This window comes from Podarcis liolepis (assembly GCF_965112155.1).
Source record: "Podarcis liolepis genome assembly, chromosome: 2".
Taxonomy (NCBI): Eukaryota; Metazoa; Chordata; class Lepidosauria; order Squamata; family Lacertidae; genus Podarcis; species Podarcis liolepis.
Genome location: NC_139555.1, coordinates 35,404,130 through 35,424,805, shown reverse-complemented (window position 1 = coordinate 35,424,805; position 20,676 = coordinate 35,404,130). Strand labels below are relative to the sequence as shown.

Below are 20,676 nucleotides of genomic sequence, written 5' to 3'. Positions count from 1 at the left end.
CTTGCTTAACAAGTCTGCTTCCCCCAAAAGATTGGATTTTTTTCTGATGTGGACCAAGTGATAGGGAAATGCACTGGAGGGTGTGGGATAACACTGGCTTTGATGCAACCTCATATAACCTCCTCACAAACAAACCAGAACAAATGCTCATTAAGTAGCCAATGTCCTCTAATCTCTTTGTAAACAAATTGAGATGGAAGTCATCTGATGGTGCCTTTAGTCACAGATGCCTTCTGCTGATTCCTCTGTCAGTCCTAGAATCCCATTCATGAGTTTGATTCATTTCCATATACTATGCACACATTGTGACCCCACCCTTCTTTGAATAGACCTTTCCAGAGCTATTTACTATTGACGGAAGAACTCTCTCCTCTCTCATCACTTAGCAATCTCCAATAACCAGTTTCAGCTTCTTCAACCTGGAGGTGGCACAATGGGTCAGTGCTTGTGGCTGTCAACCAGAAGGTTGATGGTTCAAGTCCACTCAGGGACAGCTATGGACAGGATTCCTGCACTGCAGGGGGTTGGATTAGATGACCCTCAGGATCCCTTCCAACTCTATGATTATTCTACAAAAATCTAAATTCCACCCCGAGAGACATTAAGAAAACCAATCCCCCGTTTTCTGCAAAGAGATGAAGAGATTTCAGTGCTTATTGTGTGACCTCTCCTTGCTTGACACAGGCACTGGCTGGCTTACAGCAAGCTTTACCAGAACTTGGAGTTTGACAGCAGTTGCCTGCTTCACCAGATCACCAGCATAGAGTACCAGTGGGTGGAAGGTCGATTAAGACAGGAGCAGGTAAGAAAGAAACCTGAAATTGCAAGCGCTAGTAGAGTAGAATATGCCTGTCCAGCAGGAGACAGCCTTTGAACCATGTTTAACCTAAAAGGAGTTCCTGCTGAGTCCCCCATGTGGACTGATGCAGCAACACTTATGCACATGAATACTTAAGCATGCAAAAATGACCACTACTTGGCACCTCTTAGTGCTGTGGTTGCCCTTTACCAGGTTTTTGTACTTTCTTGTGTCTTTTCGTTCTGCTTTTCAGTCATTTTGGAAGATCTGTATGGCTCTCGTTACCGACAGAGGAGGAGGAAGGGTTGGGGGTGAAACCAGCTTTGAGGTGTAAACTGCTTTGAGGTTTTGTGAGCTGCTTTGAGGAGTTTTAAATGTCTGACATTTTAATATGTTTTTATATTTTTCTGGAAGCCACACAGAGTTGATGGGTGTGGTGTAAATAATAACATTATTTAAATTAATCAATCCTGAGTGCTTTCTTTTCTCAACACAGCCTTTGATCTTTCTTGGGCGACTCACTTCTCTCAAAAGGTACTTCTCACTAGGTCTGATACACACACACACACACACACACACACAAATAAATATTTGTTTCTTTCCTCAGAATGTAGAACTGGCCGACTCTTTTCAGTCCTTGCTGGCTTATGGGATTTCTCTAATCCGGAAGTACCAGATTGTCTTTCCGCTTTCTGCTCCTAATTCTACAAAGAAGCTACAATCACTGCTCAGGTGAGCTGTCACAAAGCTTCCCTATGAAAAGGACCACAATCAGCCCTCCCCACACCTTGGCTTAGGAGAAAAGAGGCAGAGCTGTGTGTCATATCTGCATACTGATGACACAGTCAGTCCAAGCCTACAGAGGATTTCTCCTTTTGCATCTGTATAGATGCTAAAATATTGAGGGATAAGACAGAACACTGAAGGACGAAAAGGATGGAGTGTAACAGATTACCCAGAGTCATCTTCTGGAATGGCCCTTCCAGAAGGGATCAGCACCATTGTAACCCCATTCGTCAAACTCCTAACCGAAGGTGGTCTTTAAGGGTGCTAGGGTTGATGTGTGGAAAGCCATTAAGAGCCCTGCTAGAAGAGAGATCGCAACTCATGTGTGATAATAATACATTTTTATTTGTATCCTGCCCTCCCCAGCCAAAGCCGGGTTCAGAGCGGCTAACAAGAAGTAAAAATAGCACAGTACATAAAACCACACAGTCATTGAATTAAAATACATTCTAAAATCAATTCAGAATCAAATTAATGGCAACCATTGGGTTAGAGTTCTATGAGGATACAAAAGAAGAGAGGGGGTCAGACTGTGCCTTGGCCAAAGGCCTGGCGGAACAACTCCGTCTTGCAGGCAGATGTCAAGTCCCGCAGGGCCCTAGTGTTTTGTGACAGAGCGTTCCACCAGATCGGAGCCACAGCAGAAAAAGCCCTGGCTCTGGTTGAGGCAGCCTAACCTCCCTGTGGCCCGGGATCTCCAACATATTTTTATTTGAAGACCGTAAGGTCCTCTGTGGGACATACCAGGAGAGGCGGTCCCGTAGGTACGAGGGTCCTAGGCTGGAGGAAAATAAATCCTAAACCTTTATTCAAATAGCATTAAACTTCATCAATGCTTTTTTTCATTGCCACACAGACTCTTGGTGCAGATGTGTAAAATGAAAGCCTTCAGAGAACTTTGTACAGAAACCCCTGACCTTCAGGAAATGGTGACAGAGGCACTCAAGGTACATGGCCACTGGGCCTTTCCCCCCAAGCTCGCATTGAGATATTGAGGGCTTCTATATTCCTTCCTTCAGTGTGGAGCTGGAGCTAGAAAATGGTTAGTCTAATCCTGTTTTCCAAAACTGACCACCAGTGCTGGGCTTTGGGTTTTCTGTGACTGCCACCCTAGAGAAATCCATTTGTCACCTTTTCTTCAGGGAGTCTGTTCAGCAAGTAGCATTTCCCAGAAGGCTCAAAAGATCAGTCTATGACCCCAGAAATTTTCTCCCTGTCTTGTGTGATCTTTGAGTATCTGGCACAATGTAGCTTCCAACCATGGCCCCAGATAATACATTGTTCAGATGTGATTGATCCCTGACTTCACATCTGAACGTGGACTTTTAATGGGCTTGGAAGCATGTGGTGGAACATGACTGTAGTACTCTTCATTCCTTGTCCTGTTTTCTCAGACTGGAACAGCAGAGTGGTTCCAGATGAAGAAGCAACACCTGAAGCCAATGGTAAAGGTAAGTGTGTGTGTGTGTGTGTTTTAGTTGGACAGAGCTTACACTGAGAGCATGTTGCTGGGTTGTTGAATTCTGTATCTTATAGATTCTGGGATGGATGAAAGTAGGCAGTGCTTCACACATTGCATTTCTTGTCCATATGGATAGACCCAAATGAGCTCTCATTTGTAGTTAAATGTAATCCAGGCAATTTCAGATAAGGCCACCAGCGCCTTCCTTAATCATTAGCTGGCAAGTGGCAGAGGTGAGATTGGGAGGGAGGAGAGAGATGGCGATATGGCGTACTGGTGCTTACCACCTCAAAAAAAGCACTGCCTGTTCCCTTCTCCATTCCTTTTGCAGACTATGGAGGAGTGTGGGAAGGCCCTGGTCACTCTTCTTCTGGAGGTGAATGCAGATCTCCAGCGGAGCCACAAAACCTATAACAAATATTTCACCAAGTAAGTCTCTGGAAGACATTTTTCTATTCCCTGTTCGGTCTCTCCGCTCAAGAAATATGTCCCAAAATCTTTATTCAGCAACAGAAGGTCCAAGCGGTTGAGACCAAGCATAGCAGAATCTTACCCCAGTGTTATAGTTGCCCATTCTTCCCAGGAGAATTAACTATTGTTTATTTTAAATATTACTTTACTTAAATACGCACACACACACACACACTCACACACTTATGTATGCATGTATCGCTTGACTTGTTATCATGAAGTCAGAAAGAAAAATTTTAACGTCAAATTTAAATCTGGTTAGGCATTCAAATTGACTTATTTTGTACCACTCCCCGGCCTAGAAATTTAATCTTTTGATGTTGTTTAAATCTCTCACATCTGCAATTCCTCAGATATTTCTGACATTTTTAGCTACTGTTTTTGGATACTTCTGAGGACAGGGCCTCTCCTTATCTGTAATAGGTATGAGTTACTCGTGCGTAAGCTGGTGCCTTTCTCGGTTAATTTGCCTTGTTAAACCTTTCTGACTGCACAGCCCCTTCTCATGGTGGCTGCCTCAGTCACTGGCAGAATCCGTCAGTGGGCGTTTCTTGAACCTCTTCCAACATAAGAGTTGTTTCACAACCAGTCTCCTCCTCCTCTCACTGAGTGGGAGTCTTCTGCGCAGGGAAGGCGTGGGTAGCGGAGGACCTGGGCTCTCCTCACTGATGTCCAGTGAAGAGTCCCTGAGCCCTCTCTCCACTCCCCCCCCCCCCGTCTGCCTCCCTTCATCCCTGGTGTTGCGCTGAATGGCTTCCCCCTCTACTGAGCTGTTTCTCCCCCTGCTGCTGGGTCCTTCGCCAGCATCATCTGGGAGCCTCCCCTTCGCCTCTCGCTCCGATGTCAGTTCCCTGACATTATCCTTCCTCAAAATGGACATAGGAACTTAAGAAGAACCTGCTGGATCAGGCCCATGCCCCATAAAGTCCAGCATCCTGTTCTCACAGCAGCCAAGCAGATGCCTGTACACACAAGCAGGAACCCCGAGCCCAAGAACCCTTTCCCAGTTTGCAGCAACTGTTGGCAAGTCCCAGCATGACAGCTATGAATTACTCTGTGTAACCTGCTTGCCTTTTGGTTGACGGTTCTGGGGGTCCTGCTTGATTGGTACTGAAAGGGGCTGGATCTGGCTCTGGGCCTCTAGCTGCAGGTACCTTATTACCGGGCCTGATAGGATTCAGTAATACAGTGTCTTGGCACATTTCTGACCACCTGTTTCTTCCTCCTCCTCCTGTGTAGCACTGTCAGAGTGGACCTCTTCTCAACTGCGTATCTCGAAATGCAGGCGCAGGTGAGTAGCTGCTTTGTGGGTCAGTTGCAAAGAGGACTCCAGTTCTTTTATGTGCCACAGCAGTGGTGGAAGAGACTGGGGAAAGGATGAAGCAGCGGCTGCCTCAATTTTTATTTTTATTTTTTGTCATAAGCAAGAACTCTGGGCTTTGTCTGCTAGTTCCAGTGGGTGGTGAAATTCACCTGAGTCTTATTCGCGATGAAGCTTCACTTGCCCTGAACCAGCTATGCTCATGTTTCATCTCAGGACTGGTTCACAGGTCCATTTCATATTGGCTTTGAATCAGTGTGTGTTCCAACCAGCCCTGTGAGTACATGCAGTCCAGCTGAGGTGCTAAGAAACCCTGCTTGTTTTTGGTGTGAGTTTCTGGGCATAGCTTCTCTTGAGTGTTTTGATGTTGTAGATGCTCCGGGAACATATTTACACCATCAGTCATTATGGATTCAAAATGGGGTGGGGTGTTTTTTTTAATGTAAACCCTTTTTTGCAAATAAGCCCTGTGACAGGTCACGTGGCAGATCCATTCAGGATTAATATGCCACAAATGTGTGCAATCCTTCAGGTTCTTCTCTAGGTGGAAATGCTCTGTGGTTATCCTTTCGCTTCATGTGCCTATTGAAGGTTCAGGGCCTTGGGGGGAGTGTCCTGGTTAGCCTATGAAAAAGCCTTTTTGCATGTTTGGAACAATGGCATCCATTAAAAAATAAGGCATACATCCATCCTCTTTGTAGACTGAGAACCCTAGCCATTACGGACCCAATTTTCTGCATCATAGAGGTTGGGAAATGTGGGGAGAGAAACACAGGCCCCAGTATGACTCCGTCCTTGCCACCCTCACTTACCTGGCAGTGACGGCCTTTATTCCCAGGCAGATGATGGGTGGTGGAGGAGCAACAGCTACAATAATCGCAAACCATGCAGGGCTTGCATCTGAGCAGGATGCATATTGTGACAGTCCTGACCAAGCTTCCTCAGCCCTCCAGATGTTTTGAGACTACAATTCCCATCATCCCTGACCACTGGTTCTGCTAGCTAGGGACCATGGGAGTTGTAGGCCAGAAACATCTGGAGGGCCGAGTTTGAGGAAGCTTGGTCCTGACCGTGCTCCTTAGGCCCGGGATTTTCCAGTTGTGTTGTAGGCCAGCTGAATTTTTGAAATAATAGTTTTCAAAGGCTACCCAAAGCACACCTTATCCAATGAGTCTTCCCTGAGTCAATAGGAATGGCTGTTTGCCCTCTGGATTGCAGGGCCTGCTGCATGTTCACCAGTTCTCACTGGCCAACTCTAGTTTTTGTTGCCATTCTAGGTTTCCCATTATGTCAAGGAGCAGCTGAGAAAGATTGACAGTGGCATGTCCCAGCTCACAGCAGAAAGTCTTTTCCAGCTCTATCTCAGCCTGCAGGAACTATATCACATGAAGGACCTTGTGTGCAACAGGTGCTGACCTCTTTGAAGGTCAAAGCTTTTGCTTTCAGCCTTGGGTCTGTTCTTATGGCCACCACATGGAGGCTCCTTATCCATTTCATTAGAGTGTGGCCATTTCTGAGTGTGTGTGTGTGTGTGTGTGTGTGTGTGTGTGTGCATTCTTGTGTGCTTATAGTGTTATGAGTTTGGGGGCGGGAGCAGGCTGCATGTGAGGTCGTCCCAACCCCTGAATCCAGCAAGTGTTTTTTTAAAAAATAAGCCAGGCTATCTTACTGTGTGGGCCGCGGGTTGCACTGTTGGTTAAACCACAGAGCCTAGGACTTGCCGATCAGAAGGTTGGCGGTTCGAATCCGCACAACAGGGTGAGCTCCCGTTGCTCTGTCCCAGCTCCTGCCAACCTAGCAGTTCGAAAGCATGTCAAAGTGCAAGTAAATAAATAGGTACCATTCTGGCGGGAAGGTAAATGGTGTTTCCTTGTGCTGCTCTGGTTCACCAGAAGCGGCTTAGTCATGCTGGCCACATGACCCAGAAGCTGTACACCGGCTCCCTGGCCAATAAAGCAAGATGAGCGCCGCAACCCCAGAGTCGGTCACAACTGGACCTAATGGTCAGGGGTCCCTTTACCTTTACCTTATCTTACTGTGTGTTGAAGTGATTGCCTGGGTGATGGGCCATTAAAGGAAGCAAAGGAAAGGGGGCTCTATGTGAGATAGCAAAATAGCAAATGTGTGGGGCCCCTCCCTCAACTCGGAGATAGTTAGAAGGACAAAGCCTGAGTTTAGAATTGAAAGTGGCAGTGATGTAACCTAGAAGTAAAGCAAAAAGCCGGAGAGGGAGCACCCTGAGAGCAGTGTTTGATTTCTGTTTGAATCCAAGGCTTGTAGCTATTGGGAGAAACAAGATCCTTTTGGGGCATTAATGCTGCAAACCCCTCCATCATATGCTCAGGTTGTATATATGTGCAAATAAACCATAGATCATAAAGACACCAGTCTCCGCTGTGCCTCATTAACATGATAGTACTGCAGCAATAAAGCTGCCAGTACATTTGCAAAGCTATGCAGGGTCCAGTATGGTTTCAGAAGGAAACATGAACCTTGGAACCCCTGGAATCCTGCACTGCTTGGAGATTGGGAGTGGTGTGCAAAAATGCACAAGGAAGGGCCTGTTGGGACAGCCTTGCTATTGTTGCCCCTGACCAGGATGACTAATCCATGGAGCAAATTCAGGCAGAAATTTAGCACAAGTTACATGACTTAGTCTCAGTTATTGAATCTGCCGGGTTAAGTAGGTTCTGGTTTTGTATCTTTTCTTTCCAGGGAAGGTCCTCTTGAACTGACAAACTACCACCAGTGGTTCAAGGAAGCCATCCCCAAGTGGCTTCAGAAGGCATACACCATAGCCTTAGAAAGGACTCAGAGAGCTATCCAGGTAGACCAGGTAATGAATGGATCCCCATCCAGGGAAGGGCCAATTCTTATTGCTTTCAGCCTTATGGCATTCATATAAAGAATCTCCTGCATTAACAGGTGACTTTTGCCAATAGAAATGGTGACCGTTCTGGTGAGATGCAAAGCGGGATTAAATCCCAAAAGGAACAATGTGTGCAAAATCATCATCATCACTATTAGGTTGAAGACACATTTAAGCAGTGCTTTTTTTCCTTAAAAAAATGAGAGAGGTACTCTAATTTTCCTACTCATATTGAAATACTACCCCTCAATGAGGCCAAACTTAGATACACAAAATGTTTAGGGGTATGCATACCCCTGCACTGTCCCCCCCCACAGAAAAAAACAGTGCATTTAAGTAAGTCCTAATAGCTACTTCCACTGGACCAACATCACTGAAGTAAGTGGAGCATTCTAAATTAAGTGATTGGAGGAACAGCCAGCCAGGTGTGAAAATCCCCTTTTGTTCTAGAGATTCAGGCTCCAAATTAAATGAAGCACTCAACAAATCTGCACTTGATTATTTATGCCCGTTTCCTTTCTTTTGTTTCTCTTCAGCTGACACCACTAGGAGAGCTGAATAAGCACAGCACATCCACTGTGGACTTATCAACTTGCTATGCTCAGATGGTAAAGACCTGGCAGCAGCTGGACTGGCCGGATCCTGAAGAGGCCTTCATGATCATGGTAAAGTTTGTTGAGGTGCGTATACAGTAGGGATGGGCTATGTTTCACTTTCATCTGTGATCCACTCATAAGTCTTTTGTTTCCACATTAATTGTGAATTTGTGCAGAAATCCATACAAAAGTAGCATTTAAATACCCATGTATTTTTTTAAAAAATATATATTTCAAAATTTTAAAATGCATTGTTTTTCAGTATACTGCACATACTTCTAAATATATTTTGATACAGCTTTTCAATTGGAGAACTGTGTCATAACATTCAGGAAGTGCAAGAGCTGATGGATCTTCACATTAGCCCTGGAGGTGTAGTATAGAGCCAGATGTTCTAATTTAGTAACACTGAGATCCAGTGTGATGCACAGAAACAAATCCTACGAATGTTGGGGAAGATCCACCCTACTGTAAATGACTTTGTACATGAATCTTGCGCTTGAAACTTTTAAGATGCTGGAAACAAGGATGCCAGCTGAGAACCTATAGTCCCCAAAGAGGCATAAACAATGAGACCCAAAAACAATCAAGCAGGTCAAGAGCAGCTGAAACAACAAAAAAGCCCAATGCTTTGCGCTTGCACCTGGTATCACAGTTTTTTACACTTTCTCTTTCATTATACTCTGAGAAGTAGTACTTCAGAAAAGAAGAAATACATTATTCCAATGGAAAAAAGAACCCACCTTAATTTGGGATAGAGGATCGGAATATTTGTTTGTTAATTATTCTTATTTCTTAAATACAGTGGTACCTTGGGTTAAGAACTTAATTCGTTCTGGAGGTCCATTTTTAACCTGAAACTGTTCTTAACCTGAAGCACCACTTTAGCTAATGGGGCCTCCTGCTGCTGCTGCGCGATTTCTGTTTCCATCCTGAAGCAAAGTTCTTAACCCAAGGTACTATTTCTGGCCTAGCAGAGTCTGTAACCTGAAGCGTCTGTAACCTGAGGTACCACTGTATATTTCTTGCCCGCTTGCCACCCCTTAGATACCTAATGACCCGAATTACCCCCCAGACCAGATGTACCGTATTTTTTGCACCATAACACTCACTTTTTCCCTCCTAGAAAGTAAGGGGATATGTATGTGCGTGTTATGGAGGAAATGGCTACGGGTGGCATGCCTGCGGATTTTCCTCCTCTAAAAACTACGTGCGTGTTATGGTCGGGTGCGTGTTATAGAGCGAAAAATACGGTATTTCATTCTTACAATGCTCTTATTGTCTGATGAAGGAATCGCCTCTGCCTACACCTTCCCACATCCTTGTAGGAAGCAGTGAAATCCAAGTGATGAACTGATGCATTGGGAGTCTTTACCTCCATAGAGCACAACATCCTCAAGCGACTTCCTTTTTTGACTTCTTAGGACATATGTAAAATTGCTCTGATGTACTGCCGACTGATCAAGACAAGGGCAGAGGAGTTGTCATCAAAGAAACACAAAGAGGGAGAAGCAGCAAACAGGGTGAGCGATGGAGCCAGTTTCTGACAAAGGCGTTGTTCAAGTAGGCTTTTGGGAGGTGGAGAAGTCCCGCTGAAATATACTCGAGTGTGGATTTCATGCTCTTTATTCAGCTCATAGTAGTGAGGAATGTCAGTTCCCCCGAAATGTCTGCTTTATATACATTAGTTACACAATGGGCCCACGTGATTGGCTAATTCTGGGATTCTCCTGTAGGCCAATCAGGTTGTGGATTCACTTCCACCTGGAGTTGGATTGGGTGGCTCCTGAGGACCAATCAGACTGCTGCATTTTGGATCCTATTGTTTTAGGACCAATCAGACTGCTGCATTTTGGATCCTAGTATTCTAGGACCAATCAGACTGCTGCATTCTGAATCCTATTGTTCTAGGACCAATCAGACTGCTGCATTCTGAATCCTATTCAGGACATAACACCTGCCAACTCTTGAGGCTACAGAATTCTGCCATGCTGCTTCACAGGCAGGTGGAATGCATCGGTTTCTTGCTTTATTTCTCCCCCCCGCCAGCTCTGCGTTGTGGTGAACAACATCGAGCAGCTCCGCATGATGATCCTGAAGCTGCCGTCCCAGCTGGACTGGGCGCGCCTGGAGCAGAAGACGGGAGCGGTCATTGCGCCAGAGCAGATCCAGCACACCTTGCACCACCAGCTTCAGGCCACCGTCACATGCCTCAACAACGAGATCCGTGGCGTGGTGCAGACCCTGGCAAGCAAAGTAACCCAGCAGCCTTGGCTTTTCTCTTGATAAGCTCAATCTGGCAGGGAAAGGTCTGGGAGGGGCATGGTTGGAAATGGCAGAATGGGGCCAACACGAGACAGTCCGTGTTTTGCAACCCGTGGTTATGGCTCCCTAAGATAAAGCTGTGTGCATTCTGCACTTCTGTACAAGAGCCATACTGAGCATGCAGGATTTTGTAGGGGCCATACAATTCAGCATCTCAAGTAACCCAAGATTTGTATGAAAACAGTAACATTTGTTTTAAAAATTCTTATGAAAATTTCACACACTGCTCTGTGTGAAATTTCAGAAGCCAGAGCAGAAGAGGAGAGGGGTGAACCTTCATGGGAAGCTGTCTTCATACGAGGCTCAGGCCAAATAGCCTATCTTGTTCAAGATTGTTTACATTAACTAGCAGCAGCTATCCAGCATTTCCCACCTGGACTTTTTATTCATGCAAAGCAAATGCTTTGCCAGTGAGTTTTGCCCTTCAGTGCCCCCAGTAGTTCCTTGTCTAAAGCAGCAGAAATGTTGTAAAAACTAGCAAATAGACACACCGTTGGCAGAGGTGGTTCCAAGATTGAGGTTGAAGAAGGGTGCTCAGTGGCTGCTGCTGCTGTTCTTGGTCTCCATTCTCTGCTTGCTGCTCTTCCTCATCTCTTCCTCCACTGTAGAAAAAGTATGTTCTATCGGAATGTAACGGCAGCCTTCCATACCTGACTAATGCAGTGATTACTAAGATAATGTATGTGAACTGCTTTGAGCACTTACAAAGCATCTTCCCTCAAGTAGTAGTAAGCACATGCGTTTTTATTTTGACAGCTGCATGCTGGAATTGCCAGACACATCCAGGAGCTGTATACCTGCAGCGCTTCCAGGGACCCAGAAGATGTGAGTCTTGGAATGCCGGAACAAACTATTTTTTCTAGGCTACATGCTGTTGCGCTAAACGTGTCTCTTTTGCCCTATCCATGTCTCATATGCTGCCTTAGCTAGTCCTATATTCAAAAGAAACCACAACCAAAACTAGTAATGTACTAGTAATGTCCCTGGTTTTAACTCTCGGCCTTGAACTGTAATATCTATGCCTTCTGGAGCTTAGGGGCTGTTTGACTTTCCTGCAAATAGTTTGGCTTTGGAGCAATATGTTAGATCTCTGTAGAGGAGGTTCAGGGAGGTGTTCAGGAGCCACAAAGGAAGGTGGCAATGGGGCGGCTTGAGTCACTTCTGAACTTACTGAGATGAATGAGAGTATGTAAGTTCATGTCAAAAAAAAGCAAGCAATCGTGGCGACAACCACCTTGTTCCACAGCTGTTACTACCGTCACTTTATTGTCACTTACTATTGTATTACTACTACTACTACTAATAACAATATAGAATTAGCTTTGAGAACTCCTCCACAGAGCTAAGAGATGTTGATATTTTCTTTTTTTAACATCTTCCAGGACTATCTAAAGTCATTATTTTTGTATATAACAAAAATATAGCGCATTAGGTAAAAGCCTTTGAAATGTTATGCTGGCCATTTTGAGCAGCACCAGAGGAAGGCATTTTCACATACCTTGTATGGAGGCCTCTGAAATGTTCGATATACACTCTACAGTGCTCTTCCCTTACTCTCTGTTTTCTCTAAACTTTTTCTCCCTGCCGCTCTAGTGCATCACCCCTTTAATGTTATTTTTGGAATGTGAGCTCCAGTATCTAAGTGGGAACCTGGTCCAAGAGAACTTCAACAGGTGAGCCAGAAGCCTGACATTGTTAGGATCTTTTCCCCTCATCATCATTTTATAGTAGCAGTTATAGTAGTCTGTGGCCCTATCTTCTCCCTCCCAGAAATTCTTCAACTCCTTGGGAATAGCAAAGGCTGAAGGAAGACAGGGGAGTTTAATGCTACTGGGAGATGAATGAGGGGCATCCGACAGGTAAAAGGCCCAGGGTGCCAGAAGTTCAGAAGATTTGCCATGGTGTCAGTGTGAATAATACATGGGTGAACCACAGCAGCATGCCAGGGTCCGTAGACAAGGAGATCCACTGCTTAGTTTCTACATTAAGAACACACAATCCCAGTGTTTCCCTGCTGGGTTTTGAAGCTCTCCAAATGCAGATTTACTAGCTACTGCTATTGGAGGGGGGCTGGTCATTCTGCACATGCCCAGAGGCATTCCATTCTTTCTTTATTTCGACTTCCTTGGGCCCCAGTGTTGAATCCCTAGCAAATCAGCAAGATGTTTGAGAAGGGATCAATGAGACACAGGGTCTTTAGAGGCCTCCCAAATGTCTTGTTCTTCTGAACTGTTTTTGGAAACCGTTATGGTTAAAAAGAGGTGCATAAATATTCTTACGTAAATAAAATGAAATATTGGAGCTCCTTTGAATGCTGGTGGGACTCTCCAATGCTATGTTAAAACTTTATTTTGCCAATTTATTTCTGGGTCTAGGACTGCCTATGATGAGTCTACTGTTGTGCTTTTAAAAAAAAATCCCCCCTTCACCCATAGTTCACCTCATTCCCCCACAGAATCTGGTTGGAAGTTGATAAATGAAACCTCTGGGAATAAGGGAGTTAGTAAGATGCCCTTGCTTTCTTTTTCTTTCTACGGGACCGCCTCTCCTGGTATGCCCTGCAGAGGACATTAAGGTCCACAAATGATAACATTTTGGAGGTCCCAAGTCACAAGGTGGTTAGATTGGTCTCAACTAGGACCAGGCCCTTTTCAGTACTGGCCCTGACTTGGTGGAACGCTCTGTCACAAGAGACTAGGGCCCTGCGGGACTTGACATTTTTCCGCAGGGCCTGCAAGACAGAGCTGTTCCCCCTGGCCTTTGGTTTGAACTCAGTCTGACCCTTATGTTTCCCTCCCCTTTAGGTTTTGATCTATGGGCTACTTTTAAAATGAGGCTGCATTTTAAATGGCATTTTAACCTGTATTTTAATTTGGTCCCCCCCCCATTATGTTTTTACTGTAATTTTTACTGGTGTTAGCCACCCTGAGCCTGGCTCTGGCTGGGGAGGGCGGGGTATACATAAAATTATTATTATTAATAATTATTATTATTATCATCCCAGAGTCTAATGGATTCTGCTGGTATCCAATGGCAACCTACCGTCGTTTCTATCTCTGCTTTCTCTCCCCTCCAAACAGCCTCTTGGAGCTGCTGTGGAATCACACTCTGGACATGCTGAAAGAGGCTGCAAAACAGCAACTTGGCAACTTGGCGTACTTCAAGAAATTGCAGTGTGCCCTCAAGGTACTTAGACATGTGGAACAGAATGTAGGATGGAGCATCTGACTTTCTTTGCTGGGCTTTAACAATGGAGCATTCACTCTTTTTCCTTTTTCTTCTTCTCCCCACCCTCACCCCTTTCATTCCATAGAACTTGGAGCGGTGTTTTCATGGAGAGGGCTGTGGTCTGCCAGAGGACACCCTCCACAATGCAACATTTACAGTAAGATGCTACAAGCCCAATTGGGCTCTCCGGAGCATTGGGAGTGGGGCGAGGGATCCCTCCACCACGAACAGGCCAATCAATCTAGGGACTCAGCTACACTCGTCAATTATATCATTATGATTGTGTGACACCAGATGGCGCTGTAGAGCAATGGGATTTTCCATTAAGAGCTTTTATAACGTGTTTTTCTATAGCACTTTTTAAAAAACCGATATAGATCCAGCCTAGGCACGCACGAAACATCACCTAAGAATGGTCTTGCTGATCACCAATGATGGGGTCCTTAGAACAAGTGGGCCTCCCGTCTTACTTGCTGCTTGGATTACCTGTTTCAAATTTAATTTGTCTTGCATAATCTGTCAATTTGGGGGGGGGGTGTTTTGTTTTTTAAACAATTGCTTAATACTAGTACAATTTCTGCTCAAACCTACTTGTCTCCTAGGCTCTGGAAGAAGAACTGGACCTTTGCTCTTCCACCAGCAGAAAACTTATCCAGAAGTACTTCAGCGCCCGAATCCAGCAGCAGGTGTGTGACTTCAGTGGGCTCTGGCTCCTGTTTACGAAGAAGACTGCATCTCCTTGTTCGTTCTTCCTTGTGCTGAACGATATTGTTACATCTTATTTTCTTACCTTATTTGTGGCTAAGATCATCACTGTTGATTTACAGCAGGGATGTGAGACCTGTGTTCTTATAGGCAAATTAACGGAGAGTTAGGTTATGTTCTGCTCATACTGTTGGATGCAGTACACCTCTGAATACTAGTGGCTTGAAAGAGGAGGAGGGGAGGGAGTTGTTGTGCTCAGGTCCAACTTGTGGGCTTCTCATTGACCCCTGATTGGCCCCTGGCCTAGATGGGGCAATAGCTTGATCTAGCAGGCTCTTACATTTTGTGGCCCAACAGTTCTTATTAGATCACATATCCCATCCTACCTGATTATTGGCCATGCTGTCTGGGGCTGATGGGTCACACTCCAAAAACATCTGTAGGGGCCACGGATTCCCCATCCCCAATTTACCGGATGGAACTTGAAGTGATGTTTATCACCCTTTACTGCTATGGTATACGGAGACCAGGACCATTAATTGCTGGCAAGCAAACTGGGGCATTTGAAATGCATCCTGACTTCTCTGGTTGTTCTTATTTCTTAGACAGAGGCTAGCCCTGAAAAATACGGGGCTGTGACCATCAAGGCCCTTTACCGCCACTCGGAACAAAAGCTGCGCGTCGAGGTGCTCAACGCTGTCAACCTCCTTCCCCTGGACTCCAATGGTGAGAGAGCCCTTGAGCCAAAGGAACGTGTCTCATTCTCCTTATTAGTGCAGGCGCGTGAATCTGGAATGCTGTGTACGGTTCTGGCTGCCTCTTCTCAAAAAGGAGTTGGAAAAAGTTCAGAAATGGTTGATCAGAATGATGATAACAAGGGAGAGTGATTCACTTCCCTTATGAGGCAAAGTTGCAACATTTGGGAGTTTTAAGTTTAGAGAAAATGTGGTCACAATGGCTATGCTCTGCCTTCACCGTTGGAGGCAGCAAGGCTTCTGAATAGCAGTTGCTGGAAACTACGGGAGGGGAGAGTGCTCTTGCACTCATGTTCCCATGGGCAACTGCTCAGCCACTGTGAGAAAAGAATGCCAGACTAGAAAACTGAAAAATACAGGTTGGTGTTTTGTATAGACGTTGCAGAAAACATTCATGTGTGAGCAGCACTGATCCCATCTGGGAGTCCCCTTCAAATCTGAAAGGCAATTGCAATTGCTGGTAGTATGGATAAATACAGCTTTAATATCTGAAGGGAGAAGGGGCTGAGCAGTCTGTAGGAACTACAGTGCAGTTCATTCACATTTCCAGAAGAGGTGGTTGTTGTCTCACTTAAGTGCTCCTGACTCTGTGCAAAAATCACAGCAGAGAACACTGAGCGTTTACACACTTGGCTCTTTTAAGAACACAGTGTGAGCTCTGCATGCTTGGGACCTGGAATGGGTAAATAAAGATTTTAGTTAAACTGAGCCAAGGGAAAAAATGGATGGACCTGCTCCAGAGAGTTGCTGCAGCAGGAAGGTGCCCTTTGCCTAGTGGCAGAGACTAAGCCTTTTATGCAGAAGATCGCAGGCAGCTTAAAAATATTTCAAGTAGCAGGCTAGGAAAGATGCCAAGTTGGAGAGCCACCACTGCCCCATCAGACTCCACAGCATTGGGCTTGTTGTTGTTGTTTAGTCGTTTAGTCGTGTCCGACTCTTCGTGACCCCATGGACCAGAGCACGCCAGGCACTCCTGTCTTCCACTGCCTCCCGCAGTTTGGTCAAACTCATGCTGGTAGCTTCGAGAACACTGTCCAACCATCTCGTCCTCTGTCATCCCCTTCTCCTTGTGCCCTCCATCTTTCCCAGCATCAGGGTCTTTTCCAGGGAGTCTTCTCTTCTCATGAGGTGGCCAAAGTATTGGAGCCTCAGCTTCACGATCTGTCCTTCCAGTGAGCACTCAGGGCTGATTTCCTTAAGAATGGATAGGTTTGATCTTCTTGCAGTCCATGGGACTCTCAAGAGTCTCCTCCAGCACCATAGATAGACCCAATGCACTGACTTAACAAAAAGGCAGTCTCTCTTTCAACCCAGAAGGCTGAAACTTAAATCTCAGCAGCTGTAGGGGGCTTGCTTGCTAGAAGGTCTTTGATGGGTCAATAATACTTGGCTTCAATTCATAATTTATCAGAAGAAAGTACTAGCAAACATTCTACGGTGGGGGAGGGGGTGAACTAAGATAAAGACTGTTAAAATTGCAGGACACCACCAGGTGCCAAGTGAATGCAACTTATGCTTGGGGGTTTGTTAGAGGAACAGATGCCCCAGGACTGACTTGCAGTTTGCTAATGATTACTCTCTTCTTCTTCCTATCCCCCTCACCCCCAGGCTTAAGCGACCCCTTCATCCAACTGACCCTGGAGCCACGGCATGAGTTCCCCGAGGTTATGACACGGACAACCCAGTGCATAAAGAACAATCTCCACCCTCTCTTTGATGAAGTATTTGAATTGTATGTATCATTATTATTTATTGAATTTATATACCAAGCTATGCCCAGAGATCTCAGGGCGATTCATGGAATAAAATAAAAATATAAAACCACAGAATAAAAACAACAACCCTTCTCTCCTGCCCTGCAGACCCTTGCCATGGGTTGGTGTCTTTTTAAAGCCAGGCAGCACCCACGGGTCTCAAACCGCTGGAAGTGATTGTGGGATTCAAGAGATGCGTTGGTCAGTGGAACCACTGGGCTAAGATGGCTCAACCCTTGCCATGGTTGATACAGCTTGATAAGTAGCATGAGATGGCTGGTCCATTACAGCAAGTGGGGTCCTGCCCCACCAAGCTCAATCTCCCCTCAGCCAGCGTCCACTTGCCCTTACTTACAACCAATCCAGGGAGTGGAGGCCCTGGCCGTCAGCTTCCTCCTCCTGAGCCTCAGTTTTGCCCTTGTAGGACGCAGTGCGTAGGTGGGGGGGGGGGACAACGCTGAAATTACCGTATTTTTCCATGTATAAGATGGGTTTTTCCCTAAAAAATAAGGGGGTGTCTTATGCACGGATACATCTCCCCCCCCCTTTTCTTAAAACTGAGTCCTCAAAAATAGGGGGTGTCTTATACATGGGGGCGCCTTATAAACGGAAAAATACGGTAAGTCAGCTTGGCCTGTCCTTGTCTCTGTCTCCCCCTACTGTTGGCTGTTCTGCCTTCTGCCCTAACAGTCCCTCTGGACTCCAGCCACTACTGCCCACGAGTGTCACCAATTATTTCTGTTCATGCTTTCCCACTGGTTGGTATGGTTTGAAACACAGAGGAATCATTCGTCTGGTACTTTTTGCTCGGAGGGAGTGCTTCTTCCCCCCGGTTTGCAAAACGGGGTCACTCAACTCAGGCCGTCCCCATGCTCATTTCCTTTTACAGTTTGGTCCCTCCAGAAAAATGCCAGCAGGATGGGACGTGCCTGCTGCTCACCGTGTTTGACTACGACACCTTAGGAGCCAATGATCTGGAGGGAGAAGCATTCTTCCCCCTCTGCAAGGTGTTGGGGCTGAGTGAGGACGAGGAAGCCATCAACCCTTCCAGGGTGCCGCAGACCCGATTGTCCTTGACACATCCCGGAACTGCTGGTGAGCTCGTTACTTATACATTCCCAGCTTCACTTGTCCTTCTCCTTTTTGGCCGGCTAAGCCTGTAGCCTCTTAGCAGGCAGGGTCATGGGCTCCTAGGCACACCCCCCTAGAAAATACAGGGGGGGGGGAAATGTTCTTTTGTTCCAGACCAAGTACTAGACTGTATATTGAAATGCTCACATTTTAGTCCTGTGATTTTGGCTTGTATCCTGCGTAGCCCTAAGTTAACATTCTGTGAAGTGCCCCCTAACTCTATCCTGGGGCTTCCTTCAACAGGGAGTTTGCAGTGAGGCGAGAGGGACAGGAGATGCTGTCTTTTGCTGTCGAGTTGGTGGCAAATTATATCTGCACAAACACAGTTATGTACTACTAATGAAGCCAATTTAAAGAGTTTACAAAAATTCAAGCTGATGCAGCTGATGGGTCTTCCAGGCTTCTCTGCTGACCAAGCAAAGGGAAGGATTTTGTTGTCCCCTGTGGGCCCCATCTGACCATACAGTCATGGCTTCTCCCAAAGAATCATGGGAGCTGTAGTTTGTTAAGGGTGCTTAGAGTTCTAATGGAACACCTATCCCCCCCCCCCGAGAGCTGCAATTTCCAGAGTGGTTGAACCGTTGATCCTTCTTCTCAGAGAACTCTGGAGTGGTAGCTTTCTGAGGGGAGTAGGGGTCTCTTAGCAACTCTTGGCACACATAACAAACTACACTTCCCAGGATTCTTTGAGGAAGACCATGGCTTCTTAAAGTGGTATGATACTGTTTTAAATGTGTAGTGTAGGTGGGGTATTGGTGCTGGGAATTAAGAGTTCTGCTGCCTGCATTTCAATCCCTTTCCACAGGGAGCATAGGGGGAATTGTCAATATTCCTCCAGCCATTTCAGCATTAGCAATTTAACTAAAAACTAGAAGGCTGGTTTCATAACTTGTCTTCTAAGTTTGGGACTTAGGATGTTATGGAACATTGCAGGCTTAGTATGAGAGCCGGGCCCTGGAGGCACCTATACATATGAAGGTTTTGGAACCTTGGCTTTGATCTGTTAATGGAGCCATAGAGCTAGGCGTGGCTTCTGTTCTACTGCTTCATTTCAGAGATAGAGAGAGTGTAGGGATGGCTTATTTTCATACGATGGCTCCTTGTATAATATGGGTGGAAAGTTAGGGCTTTGTGGCAAACAGGCTTATAATGGGTAATGTTTGACGGGCAAATATCTGCAGAAAGGGCAGAAAAAGCCAAGCAGGAACAAAGGACTGACTTTACATAGGACTAAGTGCTTTTAATGGCTCATCTACATGTCTGCTTGTCCCGTAGCTAGAAAGCACAGGTGGTTTTCCATTTGCCCTACTCTGTTCCTGGGGAAAATGTGCGCTTTAGCTTTAAATTGGAGCAAACATCAATCCAGAAAAAAGCACCTGATTGGTGCTTGCTCCAATTGAGAACAAAATATCAGGTATCCCCAGGGGAATGCAGAGGGGAAAGCAGAAGTCTGGATGAGCCCTAAGTGTGCCCATAGCAAATGGAATGATAATTGGTTTGAGGGTAGCATGGAGGCAGGCTTTTTCACCAGCGGCACCAGTGTTGAGAAATTCCTTCCCTGCTGCAGTAGGAGAGGCTTCCTCAGTAACAGCATTCCCCCTGCTCTTGATGACGCAGCCATTTAGGCAAGCATTCCCCTGAACTTGAACTTTCTGATACAGTAAACCCACAACTTAGATATATTTAACTTGTGATCATTCAGCTTTGTGCTCTTGGTAAAAAAAGGTTTGGTTTTGTTTTTGTTTAAAAAAAGACAGAGAAAAAAGACTTTGGCAATGCCCCACCCCCCGCCATTGCACACAATGTGTTTTGACTATACGCAAGTTATCAGGCGCTATCCCCGGAACAAAACCTCAAGTTGTGGGTGGTTGTTGTGGTTTTTTTTTTAAAAAAAAACCTGTTTAAATTGTTATGTTTTTTAACTGGCTTGTTTAATTGTGTATGTTTTTAATGCTTTGGAATGGTTTTTATTGTGTGTTTTAATAATCTGTTAATTTAATAATTGATTTTATACTTGTAAACGGCTTCAAAGCCATTTTTGCATACAAGTGGCATCTAAATAAATAAATAAATAAATACACAATGTGAGGCATTTTCCAAAAGTGAGGCAAGGTGAAGAGATTGTTTTTAGATTGCAGGTTGCTGTCCTTTTTATCACCGTAGCTTCTACACTGCCCTCTTCCTAGGGATGCTGGACTGCACCCACTGGACTGCTGCTGAATTTAACTGAGCATCATAGGAGCAGCGTTAGCAGTTGACTCTTAACTAGAGATCTCCTGCTTTTACTTCCAGCAGCTCAAAAGGCTATGGACAGTAACACAACCTACCACACCCAAACTCCATTCTCCTTTTAATAAGATTCCCTTTTCCTCACTGCTTGGAAAGCTGCTTCCATAGCAACCTCCATCGGGAACAGTGTTTTGACTCACTAAAGGGAGCTACAAGAGGTGCTTGGAGCTAGAACAGGAAATGGA

General features: G+C 45.5%; 1 protein-coding gene across 6 annotated transcripts in view; it reads left to right on the top strand.

The window, feature by feature from the left end:
* UNC13D (unc-13 homolog D) overlaps positions 1 to 20,676 on the top strand; it is a 58,036-nt gene that overhangs the window by 34,292 nt on the left and 3,068 nt on the right. For all 6 annotated transcript variants that reach the window (XM_083487485.1, XM_083487484.1, XM_083487480.1 and 3 more), the window contains 19 exons: positions 685 to 802; positions 1,407 to 1,531; positions 2,442 to 2,532; positions 2,980 to 3,036; positions 3,379 to 3,476; positions 4,758 to 4,809; positions 6,117 to 6,247; positions 7,555 to 7,675; positions 8,245 to 8,388; positions 9,729 to 9,827; positions 10,354 to 10,560; positions 11,386 to 11,454; positions 12,223 to 12,302; positions 13,710 to 13,815; positions 13,943 to 14,014; positions 14,460 to 14,543; positions 15,168 to 15,288; positions 16,926 to 17,049; positions 17,961 to 18,166. In XM_083487485.1, coding sequence (XP_083343611.1) covers positions 685 to 802; positions 1,407 to 1,531; positions 2,442 to 2,532; positions 2,980 to 3,036; positions 3,379 to 3,476; positions 4,758 to 4,809; positions 6,117 to 6,247; positions 7,555 to 7,675; positions 8,245 to 8,388; positions 9,729 to 9,827; positions 10,354 to 10,560; positions 11,386 to 11,454; positions 12,223 to 12,302; positions 13,710 to 13,815; positions 13,943 to 14,014; positions 14,460 to 14,543; positions 15,168 to 15,288; positions 16,926 to 17,049; positions 17,961 to 18,166 — 2,105 coding nt within the window. The remainder of the gene's footprint in view (positions 1 to 684; positions 803 to 1,406; positions 1,532 to 2,441; positions 2,533 to 2,979; positions 3,037 to 3,378; positions 3,477 to 4,757; positions 4,810 to 6,116; positions 6,248 to 7,554; positions 7,676 to 8,244; positions 8,389 to 9,728; positions 9,828 to 10,353; positions 10,561 to 11,385; positions 11,455 to 12,222; positions 12,303 to 13,709; positions 13,816 to 13,942; positions 14,015 to 14,459; positions 14,544 to 15,167; positions 15,289 to 16,925; positions 17,050 to 17,960; positions 18,167 to 20,676) is intronic.